This window comes from Aphelocoma coerulescens, chromosome 5, assembly GCF_041296385.1.
Source record: "Aphelocoma coerulescens isolate FSJ_1873_10779 chromosome 5, UR_Acoe_1.0, whole genome shotgun sequence".
In the NCBI taxonomy this organism is placed as follows: Eukaryota; Metazoa; Chordata; class Aves; order Passeriformes; family Corvidae; genus Aphelocoma; species Aphelocoma coerulescens.
In genome coordinates, this window is record NC_091019.1 from 53,714,518 (window position 1) to 53,733,675 (window position 19,158).

Here is a 19,158-nt window from a genome sequence, read left to right on the forward strand (position 1 = left end):
TACTTTTAGTGCTCTAAAAGACAGTTCTGGCACTGAATACACAGAAACAGGCCCTAACGAAGGTGAAGCATTTTATTTTATTCAATAATTCCAGGCAACGTTTCAGATCTGTTAAATATTACTGAAGAGATAAATGATACCGGGAATTGTATCTTAAAAACTTGTTTCGGTATGAATAACCTGCTCATAAAACTGAGCACTACTTTTTCCATCCTCTCATGGCATACTTTGCTATTCTATCACTTTTCCATCCACAGTACCAAGTGTTGTGCACATGCCTCTATTGATCATTCCCAGGTCTCTGTGCTATCTGGCTTTCCATCAGCTGCAATGAATCCAGATCTGTACAATACTCAGCATAGCAAAGCATATACCCATGCTGTGGTCTTATCAGCACTCTCAGAGTACCATTTAATTTTCTGTGGTTCAGCTCACTCTGCCTGCACCTCCCATTCGGCCAAGGACTGTTGTGATGACAGTGCAGAACTGTCGAACATCCTCAAACTCACAACCCTAAGTCTCCCCCAGACTGTGTTGTACACACAGTAGGAAGTATTTTCAAACTCATCTGGGAGAAGAAGGGAAAGAAAGTTATCCTGGGAGATTCATGAAGTTGTTGGGGCCACCAACAAATCCTCAGTACCTAACAACAACCAAGTGTTGGAAGTCTAAAGGTGCAAGTTAAAGGTTTCTAATGGAAACAGCTCATACTTATTTTATCTTTGTGCTCATGAGCTACAGTGGACCAAGCTCCATCTTGTTGAGGTCTGCGGCATATCTCCAAAACTGAAGTAAGCTTCCTCCTGCTCTAATGGTTTCACATCTTTTTTCCTCCTTGGAGGCTCCCTTCCAGTCTTCAACCTACAAGAGCCAAATTTAACACCCATGCTCTTAATAAAGACAGAAATCAACAACAGAGCAAATAATTACACACACGAATAAAAGCCTGAAAACAGAATTACACTACAGCTTATCTCACAGATCCTCATGACAAACACCTAAGCTGGAACTGCTTCCTTGCCTGTGGGGCCATGAATACTTCATTGTTGCCCTTCAGTAAGTTCTGCTTTCATGTAATCACTCTGTTTCAGAACAAAACAGCTCTGAAACCTCAGTTATCTGTCACAAATTATAACATCATTACAAAACACAAGAGAAAATTGTTTACACCTGTCACATTCTTCTGGGATCTGGCACTGGCATCAGCATTTAATATTGACCAGTATTCAGAATTCTAAGATCTCTTTTCAGATGCTTGTAACTAAACACATGTGGGCATCAGAGAAGCATCCTGAAGGGAATTATTTTGCATTCTTCACAGGGCTGGGAAGCTAATAAAGCTTTAAAAGTCTCCACTAAATGCAGAAATAAGAAATACATTCTTAGTAACTAAATGCAGCAACAGGCCTCTGGGGGACACAAAATCTGATCATTCAGGTAGAGAGCTTTGCTGATGCACAACAGAAGTGGTTTCAGGTTATATCAGCCAGCTTAATTAACTTCCTACCTTTTGACCTCCATGCAATTTTAAAACCTTCTCTTTTTTAGTTAGTGTATTTCTTTTTGAGGTACAACTCTTAGCTTTAACAGTTAATTCTGGTACTTTGGGAGACTGTTTTCTGTGTCAGTTATATTCACAGGTAGAGAAAACCAACTCAAGGAACAAATTAAGATATTTATTTTTGTATTGTTACAAATTTGTGGGGGGATTTTCCATTAAATGTATTGAACAGACAACCTATTTGCACTCAGGCCTTTCAGCATTTTAATATGGTAAAATATATACTTTTGGTGCCATACAAATTATGGTTAAAAATAATTCTCAAGGACATACTAAGGGGACAAGAACTTTAAGCAAAATAACTCAAGTTGAAATAGTCAATTCCCTTCAACAGTGGTTTCTATTTCATGACATTATATTCTTTACACTAGCAAACTATATACAAACAATACCACAAAACTACTGTAAGTGCAAAAATGTAAAAAATATACACAAACATATACACAAATTGCTGTGTGTCTGTCTGAGCTACCTTACAATTAAGAAATCCAGTACAAATGCATGGTTTGTATTTATGTATTTGACTTGTAAGTATCTAATATTTAATTGTAAACAAGACTCAGCATGTAGAGCAACTTAAAACAGTTGTCAGAAGCTTAAATCATGAGGCCTGGAGATTGAAGAACTGTACACACTAGGATCCAAACTGACATACATACCCACACATTTTCTGACTTATATTGCAGGGGCATTTCTGGTATTCAAAAGATTTAGAAGTATTTATCTACTCTAAACAAATTCTTGGATTTCATTGTTTTACAAAATGCATACATTTCAATATTTAAAGGAAAATCAGTATCACATTTGCAGGTGTATGGATCATGTTTGGTAAGAGTGTCTTGTTCATAACCATTGAACAGCTTTTTGGTTTATTAAGAAACCTCTCTTGGCAACTCAATTAAGGAACAGTAAATGAAAGCAAGCAATGGATGTTCACAATCAACCACTTAGTGAGCAAACAGAAGCACAGATGAACTCACGGGGGATTATCCAGTGAGTCACTGACAATGCTGATCATTAGGCAAGTACACACAGGGTACACTGCACTGCTAAAAACCTGCAGGATTTTAGAAGAGACAGTGGAAAGAAAATGGAAGCTGCCTTTGCATGGATGTGTTGATTTGCTGCTCTCAGTCACTGCTAAGATTCTTAGCAAGAATGGTTTGTTTGTTTTACAAAAGATGGCTGACTTTTTTTCAGGTGTTTCCGAGGCACTCATCAATGTATTATTTGAAACGCCTGGAAATTTAAGAAAACCCAGGATGACAGTTCTGTCTATTAGGATGGTGTTGGGCTAAGTAACAGGAATAGCACTAGTACTGTTAGAGTATTTGGAGAGAATTAAACATAGTCTATGCCAGTTTACAGCCTCCACAAATATGAAAACTGCCCATATCTATAGCAACTAATTTCAGTGGAAAATTCAAGTACAACAGTATTTTTGTCAATCTCCTTGTGCTAATGAAGAATACAGTAATGTTAGCCATAAGCTTACCTTTCCAGGAAATATGTCCAGTCAAACGTCATCTTGTGTATTTTTTTAAGTGCTTGAAAACTCTTACAGTATTGAGCAGAGCATTTGATGAATCCCTTCTCATACATGACACTTTTTGATTTAAAACACAAGCCATGCCCTACAAGACACATTCTGCAAACTGGTCTTAATGTAAAGACTAGTTTGCTAAGTTTTGTAATATTTTTTTTTGTTATTTTAAACATTTCAAACACTGCAACAATGCAGAATATACACCCAAAAATTAAAAAACTATTTCCAAAATAAAATGTTGAAAAAAATTTAGAATCAGTTTCACTGAAAAGGCTCAATAAAGTGCAAGCAGTAAATGAGAGGGTTTACATAGTGAAAAGTGAAGTTTAATAAATTTGTACAATCTGTATTGCTGACAATGAGAGACACGCTATAAAAATGTTTTACCTTGACATCATGCCCTCATATAAAAATATATTCTAATTGCCTTGCAGTACAATCAGATCTTGACAGAATTGAAAAAGAAAAGAACACTGAAATGCCACAACTCCTTTTCAGCAGTGTCTGAAAGGAAGAAAATATGTAGATTTATGCTACTGCAGTGTACTCTAAGTGGATGAACTGGATTAGCTATTTACTAGTACTAGCTAATTACTAGTATAGTAATTGCCAATGAAAAAGATGCACTGCTACTTACTTGCATTGATTCACCACCACTTCTTGAGAAGGCATTCAGGAGGTGCCACACTGCAAACATGAAACTCATTCCTGTGCAAAATGCTCATGCTTTGAGCTCTCACTAAAGCAGAGCTCTCTAATGACTGAAGAGAAGTATGCACTACAGCAAGTACTTTTACATCAAAAAATATTTCATGTTATTAAATCTGCAGGTATTTTTGCTCTAAAAAGCATCTCCTCCTGCTTGCAGCAAGTCATTTAACTGAAATAACCAGATCTTCAAAGTGTACCACAACTTAAACGATTCCAATGAATTGAAACAAAACTTTATAATATCACCTGTCACCCTATACAGCAATTTGTTTTTACCTGGAGCTTTGTTTTCTGAAAAATAATAAAGTAGACTGCAGAAGTCTTCCCAACAGAGAGGACATTTTCAAATCATTTACTGCTGAGCCAGATTCTTTGGTGTTCAGGAATAGCTATTGTAGTACCATGAACAAGCATGTAGTAGCATAACAAGCAGCAATTATCTTCCTTCATACCCTCCTGTTTGTCCTGTAGGGCCCATCAGCAAAGTTTCTGCTAGTGGCAGGTACTAAACAAAGGGAGGGAAAATACTTCCTCATCAACCTTTGAGACTGATCAATAGTATCTGATGTCCCCCTTTCAGTGGGGATTTTCCACATGGCATATGGGCAGGATTTCCACTTATGACTAGCACAGAACTATGACAAACTTACTTACTGGCTAGTCATTCAAAGTTTAATCTACTGAAATTCAAAAGGAGTATTTTTCTATTCAAAAGAATCTTTACTTTTTATTCTCCAGTTTTTGCTAATACAAGACAAAAGAAGTTCATTATTGCACATCTATCGCCAAGACTTTTGACTGCCCCAAAATGGTGCAATGTCAGGTGCTTAATAAAGCTCTGTGGAGACCCTGGTCACCTACTAAACAGTAAATAATGTCAGTACCAACTTTGATTTTTGAAGTTTTGCTGTCCTTTTTTTTAAAACCTCTCACCCATTCCCAGTTGCAACTAAAGGACCCCAAATACTCACTGTCAAATTATGATGACACACAATCTAAATTAAGAATACCTTGTGAGAGCAGCAACTTCGCAACAATATGAACTTTAAATAAAAGCAGATTACTGAAATAAAGTCTGTATAGCCTTTTAACTATGAAATTATGAAATGTTTTTACTTATGATTTTTCATTCTTACAAAGAACTGTTGGCAACAATTATAATTAATTGTTTTCCTGAAGAGTAGGCATTTTTAGCATTGTAATTAGTGTAGCAGTAGACAAAAAAGTTTTTACATATAATGAGTTTAAATAAATTTAAGACACTTTTCTGGAGGATCATCATCAAATGATGCTCTTTTCAATAATTTGTGTAAGATTCTAAACCACATAAAGGATAATGCACATTACATTTTATTCACACTATAAAAAAAGCACAATATACAGGCCATATCCTTTAAAGTGCAACACAACAGAACATTTCTGTAACATTCAGGTTCTTCAAAAACCCACAAAAGTAGGTATTTAATATTTAGGAACAAATTCTCTCTGTAGGTGTATTGACACTGAATCTAAACTCTGAATGGTTATCAAGCTTGTCCTTGCTGTAAGTGCCACGCTAAAAGCGATGCTTATGACCACTAAACAATATTATCTGATCTGCTTCCATATTAGACAGCCTCATGTCTCATGTCCACAATGAAAGCTTTTATCCTCTAGTCAGTGAAGAACATCTGCAGAGCCCTTTACTGAAGACAGTTCTTTGACTATGGTCACAAAACCTCTTTTAAGTCCACTGAGCTTCACCGTACAGGCTACTGCTTCAGATGTCAAATCTACCAAGAAAAATATGGTAAATGGAACAGAGCAAGCATGTCTCTGAGTTGGCAGCGCATGCTTCACTATGTTTGGCACTATCTACCAAATGTATTGGTAACACACAGTATAAGCACGTACCAATTTGCTTTTCACTTCATAAATCTTTTTGGTTGAATGTTTTGCTAATAACAGTTGGAAAACCTCATTTGTTCCTGAGATGATCATGACAAAACAAAGTGAGCTCCATCTAAAGCTGCCAACAGGACATTCTTCTTCATTTCCAGCCTTGCTACCTGCCTGCTGAGCCAGATTTACAATCTCAATCCTCCCCAAGGCGCCATTTCTGAGACTCTTCTTGACGCACATCTGGCCTGATCTGGTTTCTCATTCCACCCAGAACGTTTGAGGTTGCCTCTGTTGCAACGATGAAAGGTTTCACCACAGTTGGTGGAATTTGGCGGAGGACTCCTCCTACTGCTCCAGTGACTCCTCTGTTCTCATGCTCACGAGCAGCAGTCTCATAGATGGTTTGGGCTGTGTCCGTAATCCCCTTTCAGAAAATAAAGGAAATCAGTTACACCGAAAAAGAAAAAGCATCCTCTCCTAGTTTTAAGAGAAATTTTAAACTGCTCAGCATTTTTCTTCTTGGAGATTTGTTTTATAACTGTACTAAATCAATACTGATATAAATATGATTTAGTTCTTCTAATGAGGCTTAAAATAACACTCCTGTGAACTTAGAGATGCAAATATTTTATGCAACTTCTGGTGGCACATCTTGCACATAAGGGAAGAAGCTGCGGGGTACTGTGAACTATTGAAAAACTCAGTTGACACCTTACTTCATAGACATAAGGTGCAACTAACAAAGTAAAACACAAAATACAATAAAATCAGGTCAGCATTCTAATTTAAAATACACTGTCACAGTAGAGGAAGGTTTCATTTCTCTTAAATCTTGCATTATGCTTAAACACTACCTCCCTCAGAATTAACAGTAACTGCAAAGGTGGTCGAGCAGAAAGGGAAGGATGGATGACACAGCACAGGAAATCAAGTTTACGTGGCTCAGAATAATTGTAAACCATCCCAATAGCAGAGCACTCAAGTCCTGTTCACACTCATCTGCATGACATCTTAGCTTTTTTCTGCTTAATCCATTCTAGATTTCTGTTAGTTTATGATTATTGATGAAGTCTTGTTCAAAGCTGAAATCTCCTCCTCCATTTGGCCAGCCTAAACTAACATCTGTTATTTTATTCGCTGTTTTAGGAAATAATTCTTAATTTTGGTTCCCAACAATTGCTTCTGCACTCACCTCTTTCACAACACTGTATGCTTTGGCTACACCCTCCCGCAGGTCGACCGGCTGATGAGCCAAGCGATGGCGAGGGAACCGTTTGATCTTTTTTGCTTCAATAAAGGTAGGCCCTGGTGATACCATGTCATAAGCAGTTTCTGCAGCTGCCTGCACATGAGGAGCAAATGCAAAACATGTAAGTGTTATAGCACCCAACCACAAATTTAAGCTACTAATAGGGTGATGTCACTGAAATAAAAAATTCTTATTCCACAAATAATATTCATTTGCATCAGATTAAGGTTTTGTACAAGAACTTCTGGAATGTGCAGCTCTAACTATACATTAATTCCATAATGAAAGAATGAATGTTGTAGGTTTGGTTTTGTTGTCTCTTCAAAGGCATCCTCTAAACTGAATAAAATGCTCAAGACAGAAACTGAACATTTGATCAATGGTATTTCTTACAAACATGCAAGCACTCATATAATCCCACCTGTGATTAATATCACTGGTTTTTTGACTATATATCTTCAAGCTTAGGCGCATATACTATTTTTGCAAGATTAGGTGGTAAAAGTGTATTTTCATTACATTTCCATATATTTTATATTAAGAAACATAAATTATTAACACTTTAATCCAAGATTACCTTAGGGTTAAATCCAGGAAGCTTTATAGACTTTGTGTAGATCTACAGAAAAAAATACTTGCTTGGGTGTTTTAAAAAAAGGTACGAATCTACTACTGGGTAGTACACATGCACAAAGAACTCCTCTTTCTCAATATCAGTGATTTTTTAGTGAGGCTGAACATTTTTGAATGAAATTGTACATTATAATATATTAAATATATCAAGAAACAAGCAGCACCTTGGGTCTTCAGAAGTAGTTTAACACAATTTTCCAACCATTGCATTTGATGCCATAGTTCTAACCTCACAGACTGGTGCAAGCTCTACCCAGTCTCAGCTCTCCTATTTATACAGCTGTCCTTATTTTTTTTTTTTTTTTTAATACATGCTTCCAAACTTAAATCTATAGCATTAAGATATTACTTAATCTAGAGCACTTACTGGCCACACCTCTCATTTTACATCTAACTTCAGGAGTAATACGCTCTACCTGTATAGTCTGAACCATTCTGTTTGTTAGCTCCAATGCTGCCATCGCAGTGGAAGTACCAAAGGAAGCTGCTCCTCTTTGAAAGCCTCTGACAATACGACCATCCTTGCGGTACTGCTCTATTGGCAGCCACACCAGGTCTTTCAGACCTTGCACTGAAAATGAAGGCATAACACCAGAGTCAGAATGTTCTCTTAGATAAGCAGAATGCCTCGAAAGGAAGTGAAAACAAGAGTCAACATGGTTTGTGGTGGTTTTTTGAGGGGGAGAGGTGTCGTTTGGTTTTTAAAGAAACACATTTGTATGTAGCTGAATAGGAGCAAGAATTAACTTACCTAACTGCACAAGCGAATGCATAGGCCCTACTCCTCCCAAAATTCCTGGTAGCTGGTTTTTCTTTATATCATTAAGCCATTCACTGATGGCATAGGAGAACAATTTATCCACACCTAATAAACTAAAGTAAATAGAATTATTAAACTAAAGTAAATAGAATTATTAATTTTTTTAAAAACAGACAATTCCTAATAAAATACATACATTTATTATTCATCAAAGTAAAAGATGCCATTTAAACAAAAGGAAAGCTTTTTCAAGTGTCATCTTTTGCTGCTGTTGCCTAAGCCAAGCATTTCAAATGTATATGCTTCATAAAACAAACTCAAAACTGTATAATCACATCCAGTTCCACAGGAAGTGAATATAAAACTAAAATTAAGAGTTTATCACCAAGACTAGCACATATATTAAATTCTGTTCTGAATTAGAAGTTCTTCTTGAATTACATATGTATTTCAAAAAAACCTAGAATCAAGAAATATTTGTAAGGTCAAAAAGCATTTTGGATTTTAGAAGGGCATCTTAACAGAAAATTTGCTTTGCATTTGCAATGCTCAGTTATTCCCCATAAACTTGTTCAATTTGCAATAGCAATGTTCATCTACATTTTGACAAACTTACCCATGTCTGTAACAAAGCCTCTTCAGCTTTAATTCTGAGCAGTTCAACTGAGCAAGCCCAATAAGAATCCCAGCTAGTGTTCCCTGTAAGTGAAATATTTTGTTATCACATAAATTTACTCAACCCATACAACCTGTGAGAAATAACTTCATCATCTCAACTCTTACTCACAGGTATTCTGTCTAAACATTCTCCCCCAGTCTCCCAAATCCTACTTGTTACAATGCTATGAATCATGTCACATGGAAACTTGCAAAAAAAGGAAACTTGGCTTAACCTGCAACTGCAAGAAAAACATCTGGATATGAGAGGACTTCTTCAGAAATAATAAGCTGCAATAAATTATGTAAACATAGCTCTGGCTTTAGTGTGTTCCAGTCATTACAGTCATTCTAAAGCTACCATATTTCATGTCTTGATTTCTGATAGCCAGGCAAATTCAAGAAGTTGCTGCTTTCACTTTCCCATATTTTCTTACTGATTTCCTATGACAAAGTACAACTCTTGTTGTGCAAACAGGATTTTTTGATGTCTGCTTCTAAACTCAGTGTGATAAAGAATGCATATTTTAACAAGAACCATGAGCATTTTTTTCATATGTAATAGATTCTGCCATTGCCACCAACACCCATATGTTACTAGACTGCAAGGAAAGCAAACAAGGACAACAAACAACAATATTTTATTCTGGCATTAATGAGGAAAAAGTAAAATAAAATGCACGATTCTGGCACCAGACAGTGGTGTCATACTTTGAGGGGCACTGCAGCTCTATGCTATGCTTTCAAGACAATCACTGAGCTTGTAAATGTGACAATCAAGTTCCAGCCTGAGTTAATCATATGTGGGGGATCCACCCCCAAGTTTTCCAATTAAAAGTGAAACAAAGCTTTACTGAAACTAAAGGGGAAAAAAAGTGTTCTAGATTTTATCATGATCACATCCTTAATGAGTAGTGACCATAAAAATACACCCCAAATAATGGGGAGCAGGGAGGGGAAAGCAAAACAAGCAACATCAAATTTTTGCTCTAGGGCATCAGCATTAGACACACACCTGATCCATTGATACGTGCTTGCCATGGTAATCGAGCCGTATTGGAACTTCTGAGGTAAAGCGAAATTCTCTGGGACATACAAAGAAAATATTATCGTGAGAAACATGAAAAGGAAAAAAAATTATTCTTCCAAAAAGAAACTCATGGCTTCCCATCCTCCTGGAATAAGATGTCATACCTTTTTTTGTAAACCATAAATTCTTTAGTTACTGTGCTAGTACTTCAGAATAAATTTACAAAATACAGTGGCAAATTCAGCTTTTCTTGATTTATTCACATCTAGTTCAGATTAGCATTTCTAATAAATTTAACAGTCCTGCAAATGTGCTACTAATCCTGCAAGTGAGCATCTCTATGTTCAAACAAACAAACACACACCCACAAAATGATGGTTCTGCAGGCAAAATTTAGTCCTGCAAGTGGAACTTGATAAAAAATTCTGTTGGTAATGTATGTGGTGAAACAGAACCACAACCACGTTAATACAATTTAGCTCTGCACTGCATACCACAGCACACATCTATTGTTAGAGGCACTTATGATCTGAATGCATATGAAAAAGCTTCTGCATAACAAGCTACAATTTTCATAGTCACTTCTCAGTCAGGGCTACATTAGACTTCCTCTTGTGATATTTTAATTCCATACCTCTCTTCCATTACATCCTTATATGCTCTTCCTTTATATACTCACATCTCTGATTATATTAGATCTAATTTATAGTTAGACTTAAGAGTACAAACACTGCTCTTTTTATGCATTTGTAAAACATCTCATTACTGGTTCTGTATGTGGTGAAGATTTAATTTTTATTTCCTTGTGCACAGTAGCGTGCAAAAGTTAATAAAAATCACTGGTGAACTTCCAGTGATAGAAATAAATATATTTGCTTTCCACAACCAGCCAATAAACAACAAAAAAAAAATGCACCTTGCCCTAAGGTCTGATAGTTTATCACCACACTTTCTTAAAACATTCAGCAGAATAGCTATGTGTCACTTGAAATTTTGTAACAAAAGTTTACCTGAAAAATACTGGCTGATCATTGTATGACGTCGTTTCTTGTGAGAAATGATCATCTTCTCCATTAACCACATCCATAGAATCAATGCTGCCATTTTCATTTGCTTGCTTGTGTGATGAAAAAGAAATGACTGGACTTGGTTCCTTAAGGCTGCTGACATGCCTAGGCAAACTACATGTAACTTCAGCACCAGGAGACTTTTTAACTAAGAAAAGAAGTTATACACAGTTAAGTGACTCATATTTTTCACAGGGATTACAGAAAGAGTGTATTTACGCAATTACTGTGTCCTTAGTAAGTTCTAATGCTCATTAGTAGGAATTATTAGCAGGGCAATATTTAAATTCTCTTAGTTATTAGTAAAAGCTATTACATGCAGCTTATGTTGAGGTTTGTGCATCAGCATAAATAATACATCTGGATCTAATGGCAGTATTGCACAGGGCTTCATCACCTATGCATTTTAGCATGACATCTCAACAGAAATAGGTAAAGTATAGCTTCTAACAAATGCCCAAATATAGCTAATAGTGGAAATGTGCTTTCCAATATATACTGCTTTTGCATCAGAGTGTATAATTGATTAGAAGTACTGCTTCAGCTGCATACATACATCATTTAATACCTCTGGCATAAAACAGTATGTTTGTCTAACAGCTTGAAGTTGTCTAACACAGAGTTCAAGTTTATAAATAAGCAGCACAATGTATTTGTTTTATCTACTAATAACTCCCAACGGCATATACACAGTCCTCAACTTTTTTAAAAGCTTTTATTAAATATGCTCCAATTTTGGTTAAACCTTCTGTAGAATTAAGATTCCAGGTGTTGAAGACCTTTGTTCACATTTATAAAATAAAAAGCTTAAATACCTAAAGTTTCTGTGTTCTAAAGAACCAGTCATTAATGTTAGTGCTCAAACCCCCAAACAAGTTTTTATACACACAAGATTCACATGTGAATTTATAGACACGTACAAAAATTAAAGGAGAAGGAAGTGGCACTATTATGTTAGGTTTTTTTTAGAAATATACCTTCAGGATCTGGAGTAACTAAGAGTTCTACTTCTGTAGAAAGGCTAGTGAAAAAGTCCTTCAAGAAAAACAAGGCATCCTAATGGCAAAAATGAAAATACAATCAGGTTAAAATAAATACAAAGACACAACTCTCTAAAAACATTACCTACTATTCCAGCTCTATTTCTATGCAGAAATGAAACAAAAAAAATTTTTTTGTTTTTGAATCTTTAACATATGCAAAAACCACATAGAAATGTAGGACAGAAACCAGGAAGACCCTCTTGGCCAATGCCCCTTGCTCCATATAATAGGATTTCATGAGCTATCTAGCTCTGTCTTAAAAATTCAGGGTTATTTTTGTCATTTCTACTCTCTTTTTGGAGACTGGTCCAGAACACAGGTGTTTTAATGGCTATAAACTTTTCTCTGATTTGCAGTAGAAGGTATTTAAGTATAGTTTATATTCTTCTCTAATACTGTCAAAGTCAATCAAATAATTACAAATCAAGTCTCATCACTGCTTCATTAAAAGTCATTAATATCTATGGTATTAATGTCTTAATGATGTCTTAAAGGTATTACATCCCAGTTTCTTTTTTGGACAGATGCATCACACTGGTGCCTTATTCCACCTATCATTGATGACAACTGGACTTTTTTTTCCGTTTTTACTTTCAGCTGGTAAGAATGACAGCTTAAGTAGTAATAACAAATATTTCTAATATGACTGCATGCAGCCCTGTGCTTCCAAAAAGCTGTGGTTAATTTCATAGAAGTGGTAAAGGTGAATTTTGTTTATGGTTTAAAGGACGAAAGACTTGAAAAAGTAACCAAGAAGGAACACATTTCCTACCTAGATGGCAGTATTTCCAGGCTCTTTTTTTCTAGATGAAATTATTGCAGACTAGATAGAGTTCAATTTTGCTAATAGCAAAAGGTAAACCTGGTCTCCAATGTGTGTTGAAAGAAAGAAAAAGTAGGTAACGGAAATCCTAATTATGCTCTTAAAAAACCTAAACCCCACATATCTCTCTGCAGATGACAAATTAAGGAAGAAATGCCTCAACAAAGAGTAATAACTGCACTTTACATTTGCCTGCACAAACATATATAGCTCTTACTGCTTTAGAAAAAACCCAAATATTTCTTGAATATATCAAAAATACCTTGCACAAAGGCCTGCTAAAGAAAGTAAAACAATTTCTGTTCTTCCTGCCACTGCAGTTGATAGCAAGACAAAGCCTTCAAGTTATTAGAAGCATTTCCTGAGTGCCAAGTGCCCTTGACTAACATGTTGTGAACCACTTCTAGATTAATTATTAACCTTTTTCAATTAAAACAATGAAGTCGCTTCATGAACAAACAAAACCAGACCACTCAAGAATAAGTGTTCTTTTTAAAAGCTGTGATTTCAAACCCTTTGAGATTATCAGAAGTTTCAGGAGGAAAACTTACTGAGAAAACAGCTTTGCCTAAAGATATTCTTAGTTTTTAAATAAAAAAATCTAGTCTTTGTATTAGCTGCAGCAGAAGGCAAGTTCTAGCATGGATATAAATGGAACAACAGAGATTAAAGATTAAATAAAAAAGGTATCACACCAGGAAAAAGTAAAACATAAAATATGTATGATGGCTAAAAGTATCTGGGTTAAAAGAAACCCCAAGTATAATTAAATAAAGAAAACAATTTGCTTTTTTTTGCACTGGCACAACCCACCTGGTCAATATTGAGGCGAAGTGGCATTAGTGAAACACGTAAACAACATTCCTGGGGGGATCTGCCAGACTCTGGACGGACATGCAATGCTTTAACTGTCAACTGAAAAAAACCCAACACAATTATTAAATCTCAGAACACCAGCCAGGAAAAGCTTTTACTGCAAAACCTCAGCACTAGTATGATTCCACTTAGCAGTTACAGTATTGAATAAAAACTTACTCTGAATGTTATAAAAAAATAAAGTTAAAAGAAGCTCCCCAAAAAATTAATAAATCCTTTTTAGAACCAGTAAGATTACTGTATACCATAAAAATACCAATCTGCATGTGTAGTGAAAAGTGAATGTCTGCTTGTATCATTAATGATACAAGCAGACATGTGCTCAAAACCAAATTGTGAAAGCTACCAAAATAGTCCTGACAGTCTCAAACCCATTAATACCTGACGTGCGAACATTCAAACTGACTTTTGAATTAGTTTTAATATCCACAAAGAGTCAAGCAAATAACTACCAACAAATTATATTACTTCAGTGTTCCATGAACTCATGTTTCTGCTTCTGCAAGATTAAGTGTACATGGCCCCCAAAATGATAGTTCAACCACTCTAATTGTAATGAATTAACATATTTCATAGCTATACCATGTTTGAATGTGCTTTTCTGGGCATCTCCTTACTGCAGTAGAGATAGAGAAATTTATTCATCTGTGAAGTCGCTAAGCGATCTCTGATCTCCAGGTCCTGAACAATAAAAACTTGTCGTGACACTGGCTGCTCCAACAGACAGGATTCCCCTTCTGCACCACCTGGAGGATACACCTCATGCTGGAATTTCACCTTTTAAAATGGAAAGCCAGCATAATCAGTTTCATTGAAAAACAACATTTAACAGCAGAATACTTCTTTAAAAAATAAACAAAGAACCAGGAAAGCACACCACACATAAGAACTTTTAAAGCTGTCTACTGTTTTAAATTTACAGAAATGATATTAAGATTTCTGAAACTATTCAGGTTTTTACATATCTAGCACTAGAAATCTTCCAATTTCTAGTTGTGCAGATGTTTGTATTTTAGCATGCAAATTCAAGCAAAACCAAAAAGTCTGTAAAAGGAACTAATTTCACTTTTTTTTAACATTCACTCAGCTTTTTCTTCTCAAGCCTGGTATCTTTCTCACCTCAAGGTGAAGCCTGTACCAGGCAATCTTGCAAGTCTTGAATCCTGGACCCTCTAACACTTAAAGAAAAAAATGTTTCTTCCCTATCAACTGACTTCTCAAGTGGCTTCTTGTGGTCGTTTCCTTTTTTTTTACTCACTTTACTCTATTAATATTCTAATTCAGTATTTTTCTTAAATTCCAAGTTATGTTCATCTGGCGACCCCTTGATGTAGCTCTCATTTCCAGCCGCGGTGAGCTACAAGCCATCCCCGGTCCCCCCCTGCCCACGCCGCATCCCGGCCGGCAGCGGAACGCTGCGGAGCGCACACAGCGAGCGCGGCAGCGGCCTCTGCCGGCACGGCCCCGAGATCCAAGGCAACACCCACCGGTCGTGACCCCTTCTATTCGCCTTCGTTTCTTTAAACATTACTATTAAGCCTTGTACCAAGTATGAGGAAGTAGGGAAAAAAACCTTTATACCACTTCATGCTAACACCAACCCTCATTAAATATCTGCAAACTAAGAGATGGCTATAATTCTACACAGGAAGCTTTCCAGGTGGAATATTAAATGCTTCCCTTTTTCTTCTTTTTTACTGCAATGTCACATTTTTTCTAGAAAAGGCTACCTTAAGTATCACATTTCTGGCAAGCTTAAAGTGCTAATGAATTTTAAGTTTTGGAAATGCACACAGACTAATGCAAAGGCCTTTATTTTTATGTAGAGCCTTTCATTCTTATGAAAACATTGGAAAAAAACCTTATTTTAAAAAGATTCTGTTATTGGTCCATTTAACATGAAATATGTTTAACTCCTCACCAATACTATTCACAGCACCAGTAAAAGAGCATCTAGTTTCTATGTTAGAACTAAGCACAGCTTTAAAAAAAACCAGTAAGATACTTATGCCTGAAGGGTGCTAAATATGTTAGGGGAAAAAAGGAACAATACTCTGATACAACTAGATGTTATTTCATATCCAGTTACCAAACTGATACACTGAGTACTCTCAACAGATCTACATCTTGCTTATTTGGTGAGAATACTTAATTCCATAACAGGTGTATCTATTCAGAATGGAACCAAAGAGAGAAAAAACAAAATAGCAGTTGCAAAACTTGTTTATAATGAACAAAAACTTTTAAGAATATTGTAATGGATATCCTTCATCTTTAGAAACAAGCTTATTCAGCAAGTAAGTATTATGCTAATGTTAACAGTTTTGTTAAACAAATTCTACCTTCATCACCATCAAAGTGATTGCTTAGATGTAGATACTGTTGAAAGATATAATACTGAATTCTAAGGAGTATAACATGTAAAGATATCCACACACAGAGAGTCATGGCTGTTTCTGTCATTCACCTTGCTTAACTGTATTTCCATTAGGAAGTCTGGGTTTCTTCCTCTTCCTCCACATGCTGTATTCCGTCCATGCCTTGTTGGTGTATGAGAAGGAGAACTATGAGGACTTCTGGGGAAATAAAAAGGAAAAACAGGCTTTTGCAGATCAAAATTATCCCACTGTTAATATAAAATGAAATGCACTGGATGTAACTTATTACTATTTTAATGATATTCAAAAAAACATGGAAATTGTGTTACTGTTAACCAAATAATTTCTTTTTTTTCAAGTAATATATACCTAAGCAGAATGATAGGTGTATGTATCCCACCAAATTAACATTCATAAAACATTTCCTTAATTTTGGCTGCGATAATTTTACTCTTTAGTTTACATGACATCCTGTAAATTCTGACTCTTATGCTCCTTAAGCCCTGACCTCTTTAGCAAAATTTGACTTCTAATATTACCCTAAAACAAAATGCATCCTTCCATTCCCCCCAAAAAAATCAGCAAAATCAAACCCAGTTTGTCCAGGTTAAGACACGGGAGAAATACACCCTGATTTGTGAAGTTAAACTGAGTAAGATTCTAGATGATCTTTAAAATCCCTTCCAACCCAAACCATTCTATGATTGATTCCTTGTGAGAAGGCAGCCAAGAAGCAAGCAGGGGAGACTTGAGACTGAACAATAAGATTACTCCAAATCAAAAGAAAATTAAGTATTTCTAAATCTTCTAATCCACATAATTAGATCAAACACTTACATGAAACTTTTAGCTGGAGAAGTTGGTGGTGCAGTTCCAAAATCCCTTCCGCCATAAAGATGCCAAATAAGAGAGATTTCCTTTACAACATAGCGTACAAGAGGAACAGGAAAATGAAGGGGAGCTTTGCTTGTATCCGTTTTTTTTATAGGTTGGCTGAAATGATTTTCCTTTATAACGATTGCATCATCAACCATTATTTTTATAACTGGCTCTTCCTCTTTTTCCTAAGTTAAAAAAAAAAAAAAAAAGCATATAGCACTGAGAAGGTGATAGCATTGAGAAGGTGGAATCTTTCTTTATTGAGATGTCTAAATCTTTCCTATGAAAAGGAAAACTTTTCTGTACTGTCTTCTAAAGCTTACACAACACGTGATTGGTTTAGAAGTGTTTTTTATAAAGACAAAAGCATATGAAAGAAAAGTAGAAGCTCCAAAGTAGTTAAAAACAACAATAAAAAAAAACAAAGCAAAACAAAATACTTCCCCACCCAAACTATAAACAAAACAAAGTTCTAGCTGAAAGCAAACAGAAAACCACAGAAGAGCCCAGGCTACCCTATTAGCACTTTTGGAAACAAACAAGCTCAACTATAACTGGCAAAGTACAGCCTCCAATCAGGGACCCAGGAACTGCTTCTGTCTATTAAGAAGAATACCACCAGAAAACATGAACCCAGTGCAGAGGACAGACAGTGGTGTAAAGTGACACACAAGCTTTTCTCTGAGGTTTGGCAAGGACCTTGGGTCCTTAGAAACATTGAGAGCTTGGATTAAGAGAGAAATGAACAAAAAACAAGAAGATGTGCAAAGCTACTGTTTTGATAAATGCTGGTTTTTGCTTAACACATTTTTTTCCTAAGTATGCCATTACTGTAAGTCAAAATGACAATGATTAAACATGACTAAAACGTAGGAAAACTGCCAATACAGCTTAATGTAACATTCAGATCAGAGAACAATTACATAGTGCTGAGATACAGAAAAATCTTATCTATTTGAAAATACTTGCACTCATTCCTAACAGTAACTGCGTAAATTCCTTTCAATCAGAAAAACTTCACTAAGCAACCATGGAAATCTATGAAATCTAATTTGTCCAAGTTTTACATAGGCTTTTCTCTAATTCAGTTTATATATGGATTTTTTTTTTTAGTAATTTTCAAAGGAACTTACAGCAACAGCAACTTTAGGTGCGAAAAGAATGCAGAAATCATCACTTTCTGCTGGAACATCTCCCATGGCCTCACTTAACAGGTGATGAGTAAATGAAGCATAAGTGGGACTTGGCTCTTGTGAGACATTTCCACTTTCATCTGGAAACAGGAAGAGATCTGAGCAAGATGGTTCCTGAGTTTGAGATTTGTCATCCAAAACCCCTGGGAGTTGAAGGAGGGTTGAGAAAAAACATGTTTCAGTGGAAAAACCCTTACAAAATATGAAAATTAAGTAAGAGTTAATTAATGTTTGTTACTTCAATTATATCAAGGAAATTTGCTTATTATATCTTGAATCAATTCCTACTATGAATAAAATACAATTCTCAAGTTTCTCATTCTAGTAGTAAGACGACAGCATCAAAAACTTTCAGTACTACAGTGACTGCTCACCTTCCACCACAGAAAAGACCACCGGACATTATGGAAATAGTAATGGAATAAAAATCTATTTGCAGTACAAGATCTTATTAAATTTAAAGCTGAATTACACTCCAGCCATGATACAGAAGCCATAATCCTATGATAAAATCAACTCTCTTCTTCTATCTGCTAATTTAAAAAATTCTTCATAGCTTGAAGTTCTTCCTGTGACTTGGAACTGCACCATCTTCCTGGACTACCTTCATACACAGAAGAGAGGTCTTTGATTCTGTCACACTAACTTAAACTCCTACAGAATTTGGGGTCTTGACAGAGTCCCAGAGTCAGATTTCTTCCTTGTTGCTTTCAGTACCTCAGTAATGTGTGTTTGACTAGAATCTCAAAGTACTTCTGCATTATTATTATTAGAAGCAAGAATCCCTTCCAAAGTTTTGTGCTAGTTTGAAGACTTCAGACATCCTAAGTACATGCTCCCATTCTTATTGCAGCATCTCAACATACACAAA

General features: G+C 35.8%; 1 protein-coding gene across 4 annotated transcripts in view; it reads right to left on the bottom strand.

Moving 5' to 3' along the window:
* Positions 1-1,655: 1,655 nt before the first annotated feature.
* ATG2B (autophagy related 2B) overlaps positions 1,656-19,158 on the bottom strand; it is a 47,110-nt gene continuing 29,607 nt past the window's right edge. For 2 of the 4 annotated variants that reach the window (XM_069018206.1, XM_069018205.1), the window contains exons 30-42: positions 18,228-18,430; positions 17,053-17,279; positions 16,305-16,413; positions 14,420-14,614; positions 13,775-13,876; positions 12,073-12,151; positions 11,039-11,243; positions 10,014-10,083; positions 8,958-9,040; positions 8,333-8,454; positions 7,998-8,152; positions 6,892-7,041; positions 1,656-6,123 (exon numbers count right to left, since the gene is read on the bottom strand). In XM_069018206.1, coding sequence (XP_068874307.1) covers positions 5,893-6,123; positions 6,892-7,041; positions 7,998-8,152; positions 8,333-8,454; positions 8,958-9,040; positions 10,014-10,083; positions 11,039-11,243; positions 12,073-12,151; positions 13,775-13,876; positions 14,420-14,614; positions 16,305-16,413; positions 17,053-17,279; positions 18,228-18,430 — 1,931 coding nt within the window. In that variant the 3' untranslated portion in view covers positions 1,656-5,892. The remainder of the gene's footprint in view (positions 6,124-6,891; positions 7,042-7,997; positions 8,153-8,332; positions 8,455-8,957; positions 9,041-10,013; positions 10,084-11,038; positions 11,244-12,072; positions 12,152-13,774; positions 13,877-14,419; positions 14,615-16,304; positions 16,414-17,052; positions 17,280-18,227; positions 18,431-19,158) is intronic. The other 2 variants (XM_069018208.1, XM_069018207.1) reach the window with 2 other exon arrangements.